The sequence below is a fragment of the Hypanus sabinus genome, chromosome 18, assembly GCF_030144855.1.
Source record: "Hypanus sabinus isolate sHypSab1 chromosome 18, sHypSab1.hap1, whole genome shotgun sequence".
NCBI lineage: Eukaryota > Metazoa > Chordata > Chondrichthyes > Myliobatiformes > Dasyatidae > Hypanus > Hypanus sabinus.
Window position 1 is genome coordinate 22,627,002 of NC_082723.1, and position 15,740 is coordinate 22,642,741.

Here is a 15,740-nt window from a genome sequence, read left to right on the forward strand (position 1 = left end):
TTTCCACAGATGCTGCCTGACCTGCTGAGTTCCTCCAGCATTTTGTCTGTGTTGCAGCTTAACTTAAACTGAATCAACAAGCAGAGAAACCTGTTTAATTTCCTCCCCGGATTCTAATGGATCTGGTGTTTGCTGTGTAGCCCTTGTTCTTCCCATTCACTAAGAACTTGGCTGACCTGCATCCAGAAGCTATTTACTCACCTATCTTTCAAATCTCTTAATACCTGCAAAAATCTATCAATCGCCAGTTTAAAATTAATAATAAGCTAAGCATCAACAGCCATTTGCAGAGAGTTTGTGGTTTCTACAGCAAACCATTGAACAAAATTCCAGACAGGAGAATCGGATTTAGTTTCAAGTTCACATGGTTTAAGTTAACATTTATATTCCTTGCTGCAGGGCCAGGGTGAAACATAACTCAAATACTCCAACTGTTGGATCGTTGGCAGGAAAACATTTCTGTCAGCCAAAAAAGTGGATGCTGACTGTGTCTAAGCTGAAACTAATTCATTCCTCATATCCCCGTAGATTAATACTATTGTGTATAATGTCCTGTTGATGGGATCGACCTGTACAAGTATTTATCAATGTTTCGACCAACACTATTGGTTATGAAATCTCTGTTGGTCCGGGGAGTAGCTTTGAACCACTCAATAACAATATTAATTACTAAACCACTCAATAACAATATTAATTACTACACCACCAAAGTCCTGCTGAGGAATGTCACACCTTCAACAAAACTTAATACTGAGCTAACTGAAAGATATTCTGCAGATGTCTGACCATTTAATTAAAGGAGAATGCTCGAAGCTATCTCTAACTTCTGGTTATTTTTTCCCTCCCCTTCTCTCTTCGTCCATTCCCCACTCTGACTTCTGCCTTATTTCCTTCTTCTCCTAACCTGCCTATTGTCTCCCGTTGGTGCCTCCCCCTTCCCTTTCTCTCATAGTCAACCCTTCTCTCCTATCAGATTCCTTTTTTTTCAGCTCTTTAACGTTTCCACCCATCACTTGCCAGCTTCTCACTTCATTGCCCCTCACCCATCCACCTGATTTCACCTATCACCTTCTAGCTTAAAATCCTTCCCCCTCCCCCCACCTTTTTATTCTGGCTTCTTCTCCCTTCCTTTCTAGTCCTAAGAATTGTCTGTCCATTCCCCTCCATAGATTCTGCCTGACAAGCTGAGTCCCTCCAGCAAGTTGTCTCTGCTGCTTTAAGGAATGTCTCGGGGAGGAAAGACAAGTAGGGGTTGGTGAGGTTAATGGAGGAACTTCCAGAGGTTCTGGCCTGACTTGGCAGCTGAGGGTACGACCATTGATGGTGGTGTACTTAAGTGTGGAGATTTTAGGAGTATTGATCCAAGGAATGAAGAGATCTGAGAGAAATGAGGAAACTTATTTATTATTTATTTATTGAGACAGCGCAGAATAGGCCCTTCCGGCTCTTTGAGCCTCGGCATCCCCAGATTTAATCCCAGACTAATCACGGGACAACTTACAATGACCAATTAATCTACCAAATGATAGGTCTTTGGACTGTGGGAGGAAACCAGAGCACCTGGAGGAAACCAATATGACCACAGGGAGAACGTACAAACTCTTTACAGACAGGGGAGGCAATTGAACCCAGAACCTAGCACTGTAAAATGTTCTGCTAACCACTATACTGCCGTGCTTTGATTACTCTAGGTATTCTGATTAGGGTAATTCAACCTTTCAACCTCCTCTGGACCCCCTCCAATGCCAGCACATCCTTTCTTCGATAAGGGGTCCAAAAATGTTGACAATACTCTGTAATGTGAGTATTCTGTACTCTGACCAATGCCTTATAAAGTCTAAGCATCACATCCTTGCATTTTCCTTCCTTACCATCGACTCAGCCTACAAGTTAACCTTTAAGGAATCCTGCACAAGGACTTGAAGTCTTTTTGCACCTCTGATTTTTGAATTTTCTCCCCATTTAGCAAAGTCTATGCCTTTATTCATTTTATCAAAGTACATGACCATACACTTGCCTATACTATATTCCATCTGTCATTTTTTGGCCATTCTCTCAATGCACCCACTGACTCTCCTTTGTCTATCCTGCCTGTTAATTCCTCAAAGAATTACAATAGATTTGTCAGGCAAAACTTCCTCTTAAGCAAACCATGCTGACTTTGGCCTACTTTACCAGGCTCCTCCTAGTAACCTGATTTTCATCCTTAATAACGGACTCCAACATCTTCCCAACCACTGAAGTCAGGATAACTGGCCTATAATTTCCTTTCTTCTGCCTCCCTCCCTTCTTAAAGAGGGGAGTGACATTTACAACTTTCTAGTCCTCTGGAACCATTGCAGAATCTAGTGATTCTTGAGAGATCATGACTAATGCCCCCACAATCTCTTCAACCACCTCTTGCAGAACCCTGGAGTGTAATCCATCTGGTTCACGTGACTTATCTACCTTCAGCAGACTTTTCAGCTTCCCAATGACCTTCTGCTTAGTAATAGCAGCTACATTCACTTCTGTCCTTTTTGACACTCTTGAATTTCTGGCATACTGCTAGCGTCTTCCACAGTGAAGACTGATGCAAAACATTTCTTTGTCTCCCCATTACTTTGTCTTCAATGTCATTTTCCAGTAGTCCAACATATCTGAAAAAAACATTTGGTATCTTCTTTGATATTATTGGCTAGGTTATCTTCGTATTTCATCTTTTTTCTCCTTATGATGTTTTTTGTTGTCCTCTGGTCCTAGACTCTTCCACTATAGGAAACATCCTCTCCACATCCACTCTATCTAAGCCTTTCAATATTTGATGGGTTTCAATGAGATCACCCCTCATTCATCAGTGAGTACAGTCCCAGAACCATCAAACATTCTTCATATATTAGCCCATTCATTCTCTGTGAAGAGGAACCTTCTTCAGGAGATTTTCAAGGGTTTTGTAACATTTTTATAGCAGTTGGTGAAAACAGACACAAATGGACACAGGTGCCATCTCAGGCACACTTTCCATAGGTTTTTTACCCCTGTTTTCCATTCAGAGTATAAACACAAGAGATTCTGCAGAAGCTGGAAGTCCAGAGCAAAACACACAGAGTGCTGGAGGAACTCAGCAAGTCAGGCAGTATCTATGGAAAGGAAGAAGCAGTTGACGTTTTGGGCTGAGTCTCTTCTTTAGGACTATTCTCAATGCCCTGACTGATGAAGGCCAGCCTGCCAAAATCCTTTGTTACCATGCCTACCTGAGATGTCACTATAGAAGCCTACAGGCAAAACTGGAAATGAGTTGGCTATTATCTTGCTGAAATTGACATTCACAGTCACGGTGAGAGAGAGAGAGAGGCCCCTAAGGATGATTCTCAGAATTCAAAGACTAATGGTTTAGAGTTTTGCTTGGGTATAAATTAAAACCAGAGGCTGGACTGACCCCCTCGTGACTAATGGAAACTCAACTCCAGCCTGAGGAGTTCATTGTTCCACAGCCAGCCCAGAATGACCCAGGGGCACCAGCAGGGGAGATGAAACTAAGGCTTTGCTTTGTTGATGAACAATGAGAGTGGCGGATGTGGGCAGGTTCACCAATCAGATCCCCCCCCCCCCCCCCAACGAGTCGAGCCTCTTGCTCCAACCTTAGAGGCAGCCGTGCTCACTCGTGGTTAGCCTGGGGTCATAGAGCACTGCAGCTTAGTACAGGCCCTTCAGCCCATCTAGTCTGTGCCCATCTACTATTCTGCCTAGTCCCATCGACTTGCACCTGGACCATAGCCCTCCATACCCCTTCCATCCATTATGCATCCAATCTTCTCTTAAATATTGAAATGAAACCGAATCCACTGCTTCCGCTGGCATGATCATCGATTTCTTGAACTTTGGTAATGCCCCCCCTTCACCATTCCCCATCTACTTTTCCCTCTCTCAGCTTATCTCCTTGCCTGCCCATTGCCCCCCTCTGGTGCTCCTCCCGCTTTTCTTTCATCCATGGCCTTTTGTCCTCTCCTGTCAGACTCCCCTGTCTCCAACCCTGTATCTCTTTCACCAATTTCCCAGCTCTTTACTTCACCCCCCCCCCAGTTTAACATGTCAGCATGTGTTTCCCTCTCCCCTCCCCCCACCTTTTGAATCTATTCCTCAGCTTTGTTCCACCAGTCCTGCCGAAAGCTCTCGGCCTGAAACGCCTACTGCACGCTTTTCCATTGATGCGCAGTTCCTTGAGCATCTTGTGTGTGGCACCCTCTCCACCCTCATAATGAAGTTTACCTTTCACCTGTGACCCATGACCTCTAGTTCTAGTCTCACCCAACTGCAGTGGAAAAAGCCTGTTTGGATTTACCCTATCAATACCCATTATAATTTTGTAAACAAAGGTAATTGATTTATTTTATTTTATGTAAAGATATAACTGGGTAACAGGACCTACTGGCCCATCAACCTTTGCAGCCCAATTATACCCATGTGACCAATTAATTTACTAACCCAGGTAAGAGTGACTTGAGTTGGGGGGGGGGGGGGGGTGGTGGTGAGAAATACATAGAAACATAGAAAGCCTACAGCACAATACAGCCCCTTTGGCCCACAAAGATATGCTGAACATGTCCCTACCTTGGAAATTACTAGGTTTACCTATAGCCCTCTACTTTACTAAGCTCCACGTACCTATCCAAAAGTCTCTTAAAAGACCCCATCGTATCCGCCTCCACCACCATTGCCTGCAGCCCATTCCACGCACTCAACACTCTCTGAGTAAAAAACTTACCCCTGACATCTCCTCTGTACCTACTCCCCAGCACCTTAAACCAGTGTCCTCTTGTGGCAACCATTTCAGCCCTGGGAAAAAGCCTCTGACTATCCACACGATCAATACCTCTCATCATCTTATACACCTCTATCAGGTCACCTGTCATCCTCCGTCGCTCCAAGGAGAAAAGGCCGAGTTCACTCAACTTGTTTTCATAAGGCATGCTCCCCAGTCCAGGCAACATCCTTGTAAATCTCCTCTGCACCCTTTCTATGGCTTCCACATCCTTCCTGTAGTGAGGCAACCAGAACTGAGCACAGTACTCCAAGTTGGATCTGACCAGGGTCCTATATAGCTGCAATATTACCTCTCGGCTCCTAAATTCAATTCCACGATTGATGAAGACTAATACACCGTACACCACCTTAACCACAGAAGAGGGGAGATGGGGGAGGTGTGTTACAGGGGTCCCGATCCTATTTCTGTTGCCCACCTCCAGCACTGAGCAAGGCCTGGCTGTGTGCTGACATCCCTCAGACTCAGACGCAGCTGAAACCAGCCCTGGAAGGGGTAGCAGACTGCCCCCTGCCCGGGATTTCTGAATAATCGGGGGGGGGGGGGGGAGGAGGAGGAAGGGGAGAGGAGAGGGATGTGTTCTGGGTGGATCAGTCATGATCCTGATCCCTTGGATGGGCTGAATGGCCTTCTCCAGCTCCTATGAGTTGTTGCGAGCTTTAAGTCTGCGTAGGTGGGGGAGCAGCTGGAGAGTCCGACTGGCAGCTGAGAAAAGGAAGTTGATTGTGTGACCACACAAATCGTTGATGGACCTCAGCGCATTTGAGTGAAAATGTGAAAGTGAATCGTTCATATTTGCTGCCTGACCTGCTGCCACTGTCTGATAATCTTGCCACTTAAACCCCTTTTAAAGTTCCTTACTTTCTCTTTAAGCCTATGCTCTCCTGTTCTCAACAGGCTTATCATGGGAGAAAGGTTCTCAACCCAATCTGTGCCATTTATAATCTTACAATATCCATCAGTTGACCCTGCAGCCTCCTTCACCCCAGGGATAACAAGCCTAGCCTGTTCAAACCGCAGAGCTAAATTCCTCCAATCCACGCAACATCCTGGTGAATTCCCTCAACATTCTCTCTATTGCAACCATATCCTTCCAAAAGTGTAGTGACCAGAACTCTAAGTGTATCCTAAGTGAGCACACTTGGTGTCTGACCTGCTGAGCTCCACCAGCATTTTGCATGTGCTGCTCCAGATTGTGTGTCCCGATTGAGAGTGTCATCTTCATTTGGTCAGACACAGTATGATGGTTTCACCATTCCATCTGCTTTTGTTAGGTAACAATCTGGTTCCTTCCAAGTGTGCTCCAAGTATGGTCTAAGCAGTGATTTATGAAGTTGCAACATAACATCCCGACTTTTATATGCATGGGAGAGAGAGAAAACAGGTCTCAGGAAATTAAATGGTATGATGGGATTGATGGAAATGCTCTGAGAGGTGGTCTAAACTGACTGGGAATTATGAAATGAATGAAATTAATTTATTTCAGTCATTGTGTAGGCCTCCATTAGTCTCGACTATGGATTTGCGTCCTGGAAAGTTTCCAGGGCGCAGGCCTGGTCAAGGTTGTATGGATGACCAGCAGTTGCCCAAGCTGCAAGTCTCCCCTCTCCACACCACCGATGTTGTCCAAGGGAAGGGCATTAGGACCCATATAGCTTGGCACCAGTGTCGTCGCAGAGCAATGTGCACAGCCAAGGCTGCGTGTGACCTTCAGATCAGTTGACAAATGCCTTAACCACTTGGCCACATGCCAACACTTTCAGTCAGTACAAAGATAACAAAAGGAATACCTCCTTCTAATGTCAGCAGAAAGAATATGTACGAAGGGATCAAAAGCAGACCTCAGCACAAACCAAGGTCACCAACACCTCCCCGAGCATATCCAGACCTTACCAATTGACACGCCATTGGAGAAGATGGAAGTCTCCTGGTTCTTGGCCGGACTGTGACTTTCCAGCACGCTGTCGTCCAGGAGATGCCGTGGTCTTTCAGTCGGGAACGTTGCGCTTCTGCTTTCCACTACACTCAGCTGGCACATGACGCTGTGGAGAGAAAAGACCTGGTCAAAGGCACCTTAACTGATGGGTGACCTTCAGTGACAAGTAGCCGCGTTCAGGGACTGCACGAGAGAGCCGAGCCCAAGTTAATACAAGATTCAAACACTTGTCAGTCGGAAGGTCTTGAATCTCCTGATGGCCCAATAACACTGACCAAGGAGAGCCAGGGTTTTGGAACAGGACTCGTTTCGACTCGGCTAATACTCCAAGTTCAATGGTTCAATTTAAGATTAAAATACACCCTGAAATTCGTATTCTTCACAGACATTTCATTAAACAGAAAAAAACCCCCAAATAATCAATGACAGAAACATCAGAACGCCAAAGCACTCCCTCCTATGCACAAGCAACAACAAAAGCATTGACTCTTCTCCTGCTTGCACCAGCAAAAGCACCGACCCCTCCCCCCACCATGCAAGCAATAGCAAAAGCCCCCAAGCAGACCTTGATCTGGAGTCCATCAAAAACTACAGTCCACCTAACACTTGGTTATCTCAGACAGTGAGGTCTAACCAGAGTTTCATTGAGTTGCCACATTACCTTGCAACTCGAAAACTCAATCCTCCAACTAATGAAGTTTATCAGAGCTTGTGCCTCCTTAATCACCTTCTCAACTTGCATGATAACTCAGTTCAGGCCCAAAGTCTGGTACTCCCTGGCAGGCAAGTGACGGCTGACTAAAGAGGTGACTGGAAGAGCAAACAATGGTCCTGAGCAAAGTGCTGGCCTCGCAAGTGACCCTAGCAGCATAACTCCACATCTGAAAGCAATACATACGACCGAGGAGAGTTACAGGATTAGACAAGGACTTGGGTGGCTGGATTAAGTACCCTTGACACAAGTGATGGGCTCTGAGAGTCACAATGAAGAGAAACAGAACCTTGTTTATTATCCCTGACATGCGCATGTCGAGAATCTGTTGTTTTACAACAATATTACTATATGTTACGATAAGACACTGTATATAAAAATAAATAAATAATGCAAAAAGAGCACAGAATAGTGTTTATGGATTGTTGAGAAATCTGATATAACCATATATAAGCATATAACAATCATAGCATGGAAACAAGCCATCTCGGCCTTTCTAGTCCGTGCTGAACGGTTACTCTCACCTAGTCCCATCGACCCGCACTCAGTCCATAACCCTCCATTCCTTTCCTGTCCATATACCTATCCAATTTTACTTTAAATGACAAAACCGAACCTGCCTTTACCACTTCTACTGGAAGCTCATTCCACACAGCTACCACGCTCTGAGTAAAGAAATTCCCCCTCATGTTACCCTTAAACTTTTGCCCCTTAAGTTTCAACTCATGTCCTCATGTTTGAATCTCCCCTACTCGCAATGGAAAAAGCCTATCCATGTGGAGGAGATATCAGAAGTAAGCTTTAAACAAAGAGAGATACAGGCGCATGAAACGCACTACAGGGGTGCTGGTAGAGGCAGATATATTAAGATACTCTTGGATAGGCACATGGATGATAGAAAAATGGAGGGCTATGTGGGAAGGAAGGGTTAGATTGGTCTTGAAGTAGGTTAACGAGTCGTCACAACATTGTGAGCTGAAGGGGCTGTACTGTGTACTGTTCTATGTTCTATGCTCTAAATGCAAGCTCTCGCTTTCTACTTGTGAAGCCCTTTGGTGAAAACTTTTACACTGAGAATGACTTTTAAGACCAGAAGCTGTTGTCTATAGATAATGTAGGTAAGGACATTATATTGCAAATGTACAAGACCTTGGTGAGACCATACTTGGAGTATTGTGTACAGCTTTTGTAGGAAAGACATCATTAAACTGGACAGAGTGTAGAGAAGATACATGACATGCTGACAGGAATCAGAAGTCTGAGATATAGCAAGAGGTTGGATAGGATAGGTAGGAGATTGAGGGGTGTATGAGACCAGGAGGGACATAAGTAGTTTGACGCGCATTGCCTTATTGCCAGGGAAAGGTCAACACAGTAGCGTAACGGTTAGCACGACGCTATTACAGCTTCAGGTGTCAGGGTCTGGAGTTCAATCCTGGCGCCGTGCGTAAGGAGTTTGTACGTTCTCCCCATGACCGCGTGGGTTTCCTCCCATAGGCTAAGGATGTAGCGGTTGGTAGGATAATTTGTCCTGTGATTAGGCTAGGGTTAAATAGGTGGGCTGCTGGGTGGTGCAGCTTGTTGGGCCGGGAGGGCCTCTACTAAAGTAAATAAAGAGACGGCATAGGTTTAAGGTGAGCGGTGAGATATTTAAAAAGGACCTTAGGAGAAACTCCTTCATCCAGAAGGTGGTGCATTCATGGAATGAGCTGCCAGGGGAAGTGGTTCAGACAGGTACAATAACAACTTTTAAAAGATATTTGGACAGGCACATGGGACAGGAAGGATTTAGAGGGATACAGGCCAAATGTTTGCAAACAGGACTAATTTGGATGGCATGGATGACTTGGGCCGAAGGGCCAGCTTCCATTTTATAAGTGGTTGGAGACGACTGGAGGGGGTTGGGGAGGGAACCCGCAGAGAACCCAGGGAAGGGAAACTGAACGTAATAAAACTATTGGAAGAAAGGGAATCCTTGTTTAACATCTTGTGTTAGTTCAGGAATCTCCCCCCTACCCCCAACACATCCCTAAACATCCACTAAGCAAGGATTTCACCAGCAGTCTTGACAACCATCTCCCTGACAGCAGAACTCTGCCGGCTAAATGCAGATGTTAGTGATTAAATGAGAAAAATTATACATTCAAGGGAACTGGATTTAGTTTGTGTATTGTTACAGCCTCTCCTAATACAGATATTAATCGCCTTGGCGTGACCGAATGGCAAGCCATGACAGGGCTGGTACTGTGGCAAGAGGTGGCAGAGAGTTCAAAAGGACATCACAAATTTGTGACTGTTTCAGTGTAATGGTGGCATTAGGGCACGACCTTAACCTTGTTCTTTCTACTTCAGTGACCAATATCGCGACGCTTCCCAGAGACGCGGAGACACACAGAGACAGATACCTGCTCGGGAACGACACTGCCAGCTGCTCTCAAGCCAGCACTTCCCTTGGGAATGCAGTTAGTTCTTGTGTGTCATCCAAGAGCCTGTGGGCGGGATGCCTGAGATCTACCTCAGTATGTGGCTCAAATTGTGTCTGCAAACAGCTGAGTCCAATTATTACAGCATCATAACTTTATGAGATTATCAGGGGCAGAGATAAAGTAGACAGCCAGCATCATTTTCCCAGGGTTGAAACGTGAGCACGCATTTAATAAACTCAAATGCAAAGGAGGAATTCAAGAGGCTCTTTTATGTGTAGGGAGTGGAGAGATGAAGACTTGTGTAGGCAGAAGGCATAAATCGAGGGTGTATAGTCCAAACAGACCATATTAGGTTGGAGGAGCAACTCCTTATATTCTGTTTGGGTAGCCTCCAACCTGATGGTATGAACATCGATTTCTCGAACTTCAGGGATTTATACCCCCACTTCACCACTCCTTCTTCCTGTTTCCCCCTCTCACCTTATCTCCTTAACAACCCCCTCCCCCCCCCAGGTGATCCTCCCTCTTCCATGGACTTCTGACCACTCTTATCAGATTACCCCTTCTCCGGCCCTTTATCTTTTTCACCAATTGACTTCCCAGCTCTTTACTTCATCCCTCCCCCCTCCCAATTTCATCTCTCTCACCCACCACCTTGTACTTCTTCCTCCCCTCCCTCCACCTTGTTACTCTGGCTCCCCCTTTCTTTCCAGTCCTGATGAAGGGTCTCTGCTGAAACGTTGACTGTTCACTCTTTTCGTTACATGCTGCCTGACCTGCTGAGTTCCTCTGGCATTTTGTGTGTGTGTTACTTGGATTTCCAGCATCCAGGACTTTCTTGTGTTTGTGAAATGATGTAGATGATATAACTGTCTCTAAACCATCCCTTTCCATGTAGCAGTCCAAACACATTTCATATTTTCTGGGAATGCTCTCTTATCAAAGACTATTGGAGGGGGATACACAATGCCCTACAAGACATCTTTAAATGTGAAATACCCTTCGAAAGTAAGACCATATATTTTGGGTATATACCTCAAGAATGGTTGAAAAGAGATAAATATTTAATGAATGTATTGTTGGTGGCTGGTAAAAAGACTCTTACCAGGAGATAGTTATCACAGGAGAGCCCAGCTTTAAATGCACGGATGGAAATTACAATGGACATTTACAAAATGGAGAAGTTAACAGCATCTGTTAATCATAAGTTGGAACAATTTGATTCATGCTGGGAAAAATGGTTCAACTACATAACACCTCATAGACCTGATTTTATTCTCACAAATTAATACATTGTAAAAAAAATCACTCCCTACATGTACATAGTTTTCTCCTTTCGCTTGTTCTTTCTTTTCTCTCTTTTCTATAAGTGTATACCTCCGATAAATATTATGTGGAGATTTGTGGCATATATGACTATATGATATATATGTACAATATCTGAAATATGAAATCTGAAATATCTGAAATGGAAGCGTTTGTTTGATGATGAACTTCAATAAAAAGTTAACTACAAAAAAATGTAACTGTCTCTAAATCCTCCCTTTCCATGTACCAGTCCAGCCACCAATAAATGATGCAACTCTCTCTGCCGTTAGCACGTCCTATGGAAGCTTGTTCCATATAATACACTTCGAGTGAAAAAGTTGCCTCTTGAGTCCCTTTTAAATCTTCCACCACCCCTTACTTTATTCCTGTGTCCTTTACTTTTGGACAGCTTCACCCTAGGAAAAGACTATCTCCAGATTGTATTTTTGGTATACAATTTTTATGAGCAACGTTTATTTTTGAAATTAAAAAATCTTGATTTACTTAGAAACTGACACAATTCGAGTCACAAAAAGATTGCTCTGGGATATCTAATTTATAATGCACATGTCCTTAACCTTAACCGATGCACATTGGGGTTTAAAATATAAGAGCAGGAAAGAGGGAACTAGAGAGAGTGATATAGGAAAAAAAATATAAGGATGGTGAAGGTGCTGAGAAATGAAGGAGAGAGAAAGATGGGAAAGAAGTGTGCACAAAGAGGCCATCTACAAAGAAAAGAGAAAGGCAGTGTAGTGGAGAGACGGGTGTAGGAAGTGGGGAAGAGGGTGAGGGTGAGAGGGAGAAAAGGAGGAGAAAGGTAGGGATTGAGAAAGGGAGAGTGAGGACGCTAAAGGTAGAGATTGAGAAAGAATGAGGAGAGGGAGAAAAAGCAATTGGAAGAGAAAGGTAGAAATTCTGAGGGAGAGAGAGGGAGAGGAGAGATGGAGAGAGGGAAAGAGAGACAGAAGGAGGGAAATAAGGGGTAAGTGAGAATTTACAAGAGAGGGAGAGAAAGCAAAACTCTGAGGCAATGAAAGTTAAAAGGAAAGAACAAGCTGAGGAAGAGAGAGGGAGGGTGAAGGAAGAGAGAGTATAGAAAAATGAGAGAAAGAGACTGAAAGATACTCCTCTTCCATATGGTTACTTTAAGTCACGCGATGTGTAGTGTGCTGCTAGCTCCAGATGCTAAATCGGTGTGAGAGTACTTATTCTAGGCTCAACCCTGCTGGCACCCAAGGATCCCAAGAAGGTGAGTATAACTGGCAGCCAGTGCTCAGGGAACCATTTAGTGTTTCCACCAATTGGGGAAAATACCAGATAACCTTCAAATTAGATTGATCTTAGAGTAGGTTAAACAGTCAGAACAATATTGTGGGCTGAAGGGCCTGCACTGTGTTGTAGTGTGCTATGTCTATGGAGTCCCAGAATGGTCTCGTTGTGGACTAAGCAAGGAGTGCAGACTGTCAGGCAACAAGAGCAACCACAGCTCAATCAACTTCCAATGTAACAAAGTCTCAAAGGGGATGTCCCAAAGTTTATTTTGAGATTTTCAACCAATCAGCTCTGCAGTGCTGCCTGGTACAAAGTGCAGTGAAGATTGATCCTGGGGTGATGGCCAGAGCCTTTCAGAGTTGGACTAATACAAGAAACTGAGTGAACTATAGTTGAAGCCAAAATACATCTTCCTTTCTTATTTATCCAAAGACTTAAATCACATAAAATCAATTGGACTACACCCTTGCAAAAATACCAGAGAGGTCTTTCAGATGAGCTAGTAAGTGTTTATTATTCTGCAGAGACATTTAAAAGCCATAGTGTGACTGTTTATGACAACGGGCCAATTTCCAAGGTTTTGTTCTGACATTAACTGCTGAGTGACTTGGTCAACTATCTAAGTTCATACTGCAGCCTCAAGCAATCTGGTAGGCCCATAAACTGGTGAGAAGTAATTGAGGACAGATGTCAACCAGAACTTCCGGTGTCAGTGTAGCTCAGAGGGAAGAACGATCACCTCTTGAGTCTGTAAGCTCAGTAGACTTGGGGACAAGAAACTGGGCTAATGTTCCTGTGCAGCGCTGAGGGATTGCTGAGCTGTTGCAGGCACCATGTTTCAGATGAATTGGAATTAACTTTAGTTTATTGTTGTCACACCCAGTGTGATACAGTGTAAAACTTGTCTTGGACACTGTTCATACAAATCAGATCATTACACAGTGCACTAAGACAGAATAAGCTGAGAGAGAGAGGGAGGGTGAAAGAATAGAAAAGTGAGAGAAAGAGACTGAAAGATACTAACAGCTACAGAGAAAGTGCAGTGCAGGTAGATCACAACAAGGTAGATTGTGAGTTCAGGTGTCAAATTATAACATCAGGGAACCATTCAATAGGCTTATGACGGCAGGGTAGAAGCTGTCGTTGACCCCAGTGGTATGTTTTCAGGCTTGTATAACTTCTGCCTGAATGGAGAGGGGGTGGCTGGGGCTTTTAGATTATGCTGGCTGCTTTACTGAAGTACCAAGAACAGTGGACAGGAGTATCTGGAGGGGAGCCTGCTTTCCGTGATGTGCTGAGCTGTCCAAAGTCTCTTGTCGTCACGAGCAGTGCAGTTGCCATACCAAGCCTTAATGCATCCAGATAGGATGCTTTCTATGGTGCATAGATACCACTTGGTAGACTCAGTGGGCCAAATGGCCTTATTCTGCTCCTATATCTCATGGTCTTAAGGTCCTGTTGCTTACTTACATGCATCCATTGGTTTTGTACTAGTAGAAGTATTAGAGAGACAGATTGAAATAAATGAAGCATTTTAGAAAACCTGTTCCAAGAATATTAATATTAACCTTTTAAAACAACAACTGAAAATAACAATAATTTCTAAATAGTATTGTTACTGTAACCATTTACGAACAAATACTAATGTGTACGCCAGAACCTGCAAGGATTTGAAAGCAATGTGGGTGAGGATACTGCCTGAATTAGGGAACGTGTCTTCTGAGGAAGGCTTGAGGGAGCTCGGGCTTTTCTCCCTGGAGAGAAGGATGAGGGGTGACTTGATAGACAAGTTTAAGATGGAAAGAGGGACTGATAGAGGCTTTTTCCCAGGGTGGAAATGGCTCATAAAAGAGGGCATAATTTTAAAGAGATTGAAGGAGAGTACAAGGAGGATGTCAGAGAATTTTTTTTACACAGGGACTGGTGGGAGTGTGGAACACATTGCCAGGGGTAGTAGTCGAGGTAGTCGAGGTCAAATGGAGGGGATGTGGCAGGGAAGCGTTAAATTGGCTTTGGAGAAGATTAAAAGGCCCGTACAACATGGTGGACTGAGGACCTGCACAGTGCTGTTCTTGTCTATGTAACGTGTTCTTGCAACCATCTAGCTCGTGCAAAGCCGGTGTGCGCGGTGTTTCACTGTTCTCGGGGTTGTAGAGAAAAACATTTGCTGCTTCATTAGGCAGTAAAGACCATCGTTGTGCATCTTTTCGTTACGGGTGGGGTTTAAAGAATCGAGGGGCGACGCTGCATGCTATGCGAGAACTGCACGTGCCAGCTTCAGCATGCTTGTCACGCCTCTCCCCCGCTCGAGGGTATAAATCCAGAGTAAGATGCTGTGGGACTCAGCAGGTTGGGGCAGCACCTACGGAGGGGAATAAGCAGTTGACGCTTCAGCGCGAGACCCTTCGTCAGAAATGGAAAGGAAGGGGACGGCAGCCAGAATAAGAAGGTGGGACAGGAGTACAGTTTGGAATTTGGCAGTTGATTGGGGAGGGGGTGGCTGGGGGAGGGGACATAATGTAAGAAGCAGGGAGATGATAGGTGGAAGAGATAGAGGGCTGAAGAAGAAGGAATCTGATAGGAGAGGACAGTGGACCATGAGAGAAAGGGGAGGACGAGGGGCAGTAGAGGGAGATGATAGGCAGGTGAATAATAGAAGTGTCTTCATCATACAAAGGGTCTTGGCCCAAAGCACTGACTCTTTAATCCCCACCATACATGTAGTCTGACCTACAGAGGTGCTCCAGAATTTTGTGTGCGGCTCAGAGTGAGTTGCTTCACGAGGACACAGGGCAACTCCCTGCCTGTGGGACGTCTGAACAATCTACGCTGACTAAAGTCTGGGCAATACTGCCTGGTGCCCTGGCCTTTTCCAGCAGCACGACTCCCTGGAAGGTGAAGAGATGCATCCACTCACTTGTTTCCCAGGCTGTGGCTCTTCCTATGCCGGGGCACTGGAGGGGTGCTGAGACCCCCCGAGAAGGAGGCATCAGGGCAAGTGGGTCTCCGGCTGTACCTCACTGATGCCGAAACCTCAGAGGGACCTGGAAGAAACGAGAAGGGCTGTTTACACAAAAGAGGAGTGAAGGAGCTGACAGTAAAGTTAACTCCCAAGTCAAAACTGAAGCCCTTGAATTGAATTCTTTTTAAGCAGAGTTGTACATAGATGATTGCCTCATGCAACTGCATGGGCTCCCTCAACACAGTAAGACCAACTACCCTCCCACGTCTCCTCTTTTTCCAGGGTCCTTCACTGACGGTCTTGGCCCGAAATGTTGACTG

General features: G+C 44.8%; 1 protein-coding gene across 4 annotated transcripts in view; it reads right to left on the reverse strand.

The window, feature by feature from the left end:
• The window catches only part of ralgps1 (Ral GEF with PH domain and SH3 binding motif 1), a 733,240-nt gene that overhangs the window by 60,534 nt on the left and 656,966 nt on the right, over window positions 1-15,740 (reverse strand). For all 4 annotated transcript variants that reach the window (XM_059993861.1, XM_059993857.1, XM_059993858.1 and 1 more), the window contains 2 exons: window positions 15,376-15,502; window positions 6,695-6,843 (listed from right to left, as the gene is read on the reverse strand). In XM_059993861.1, the coding sequence (XP_059849844.1) occupies window positions 6,695-6,843; window positions 15,376-15,502 (276 nt within the window). The remainder of the gene's footprint in view (window positions 1-6,694; window positions 6,844-15,375; window positions 15,503-15,740) is intronic.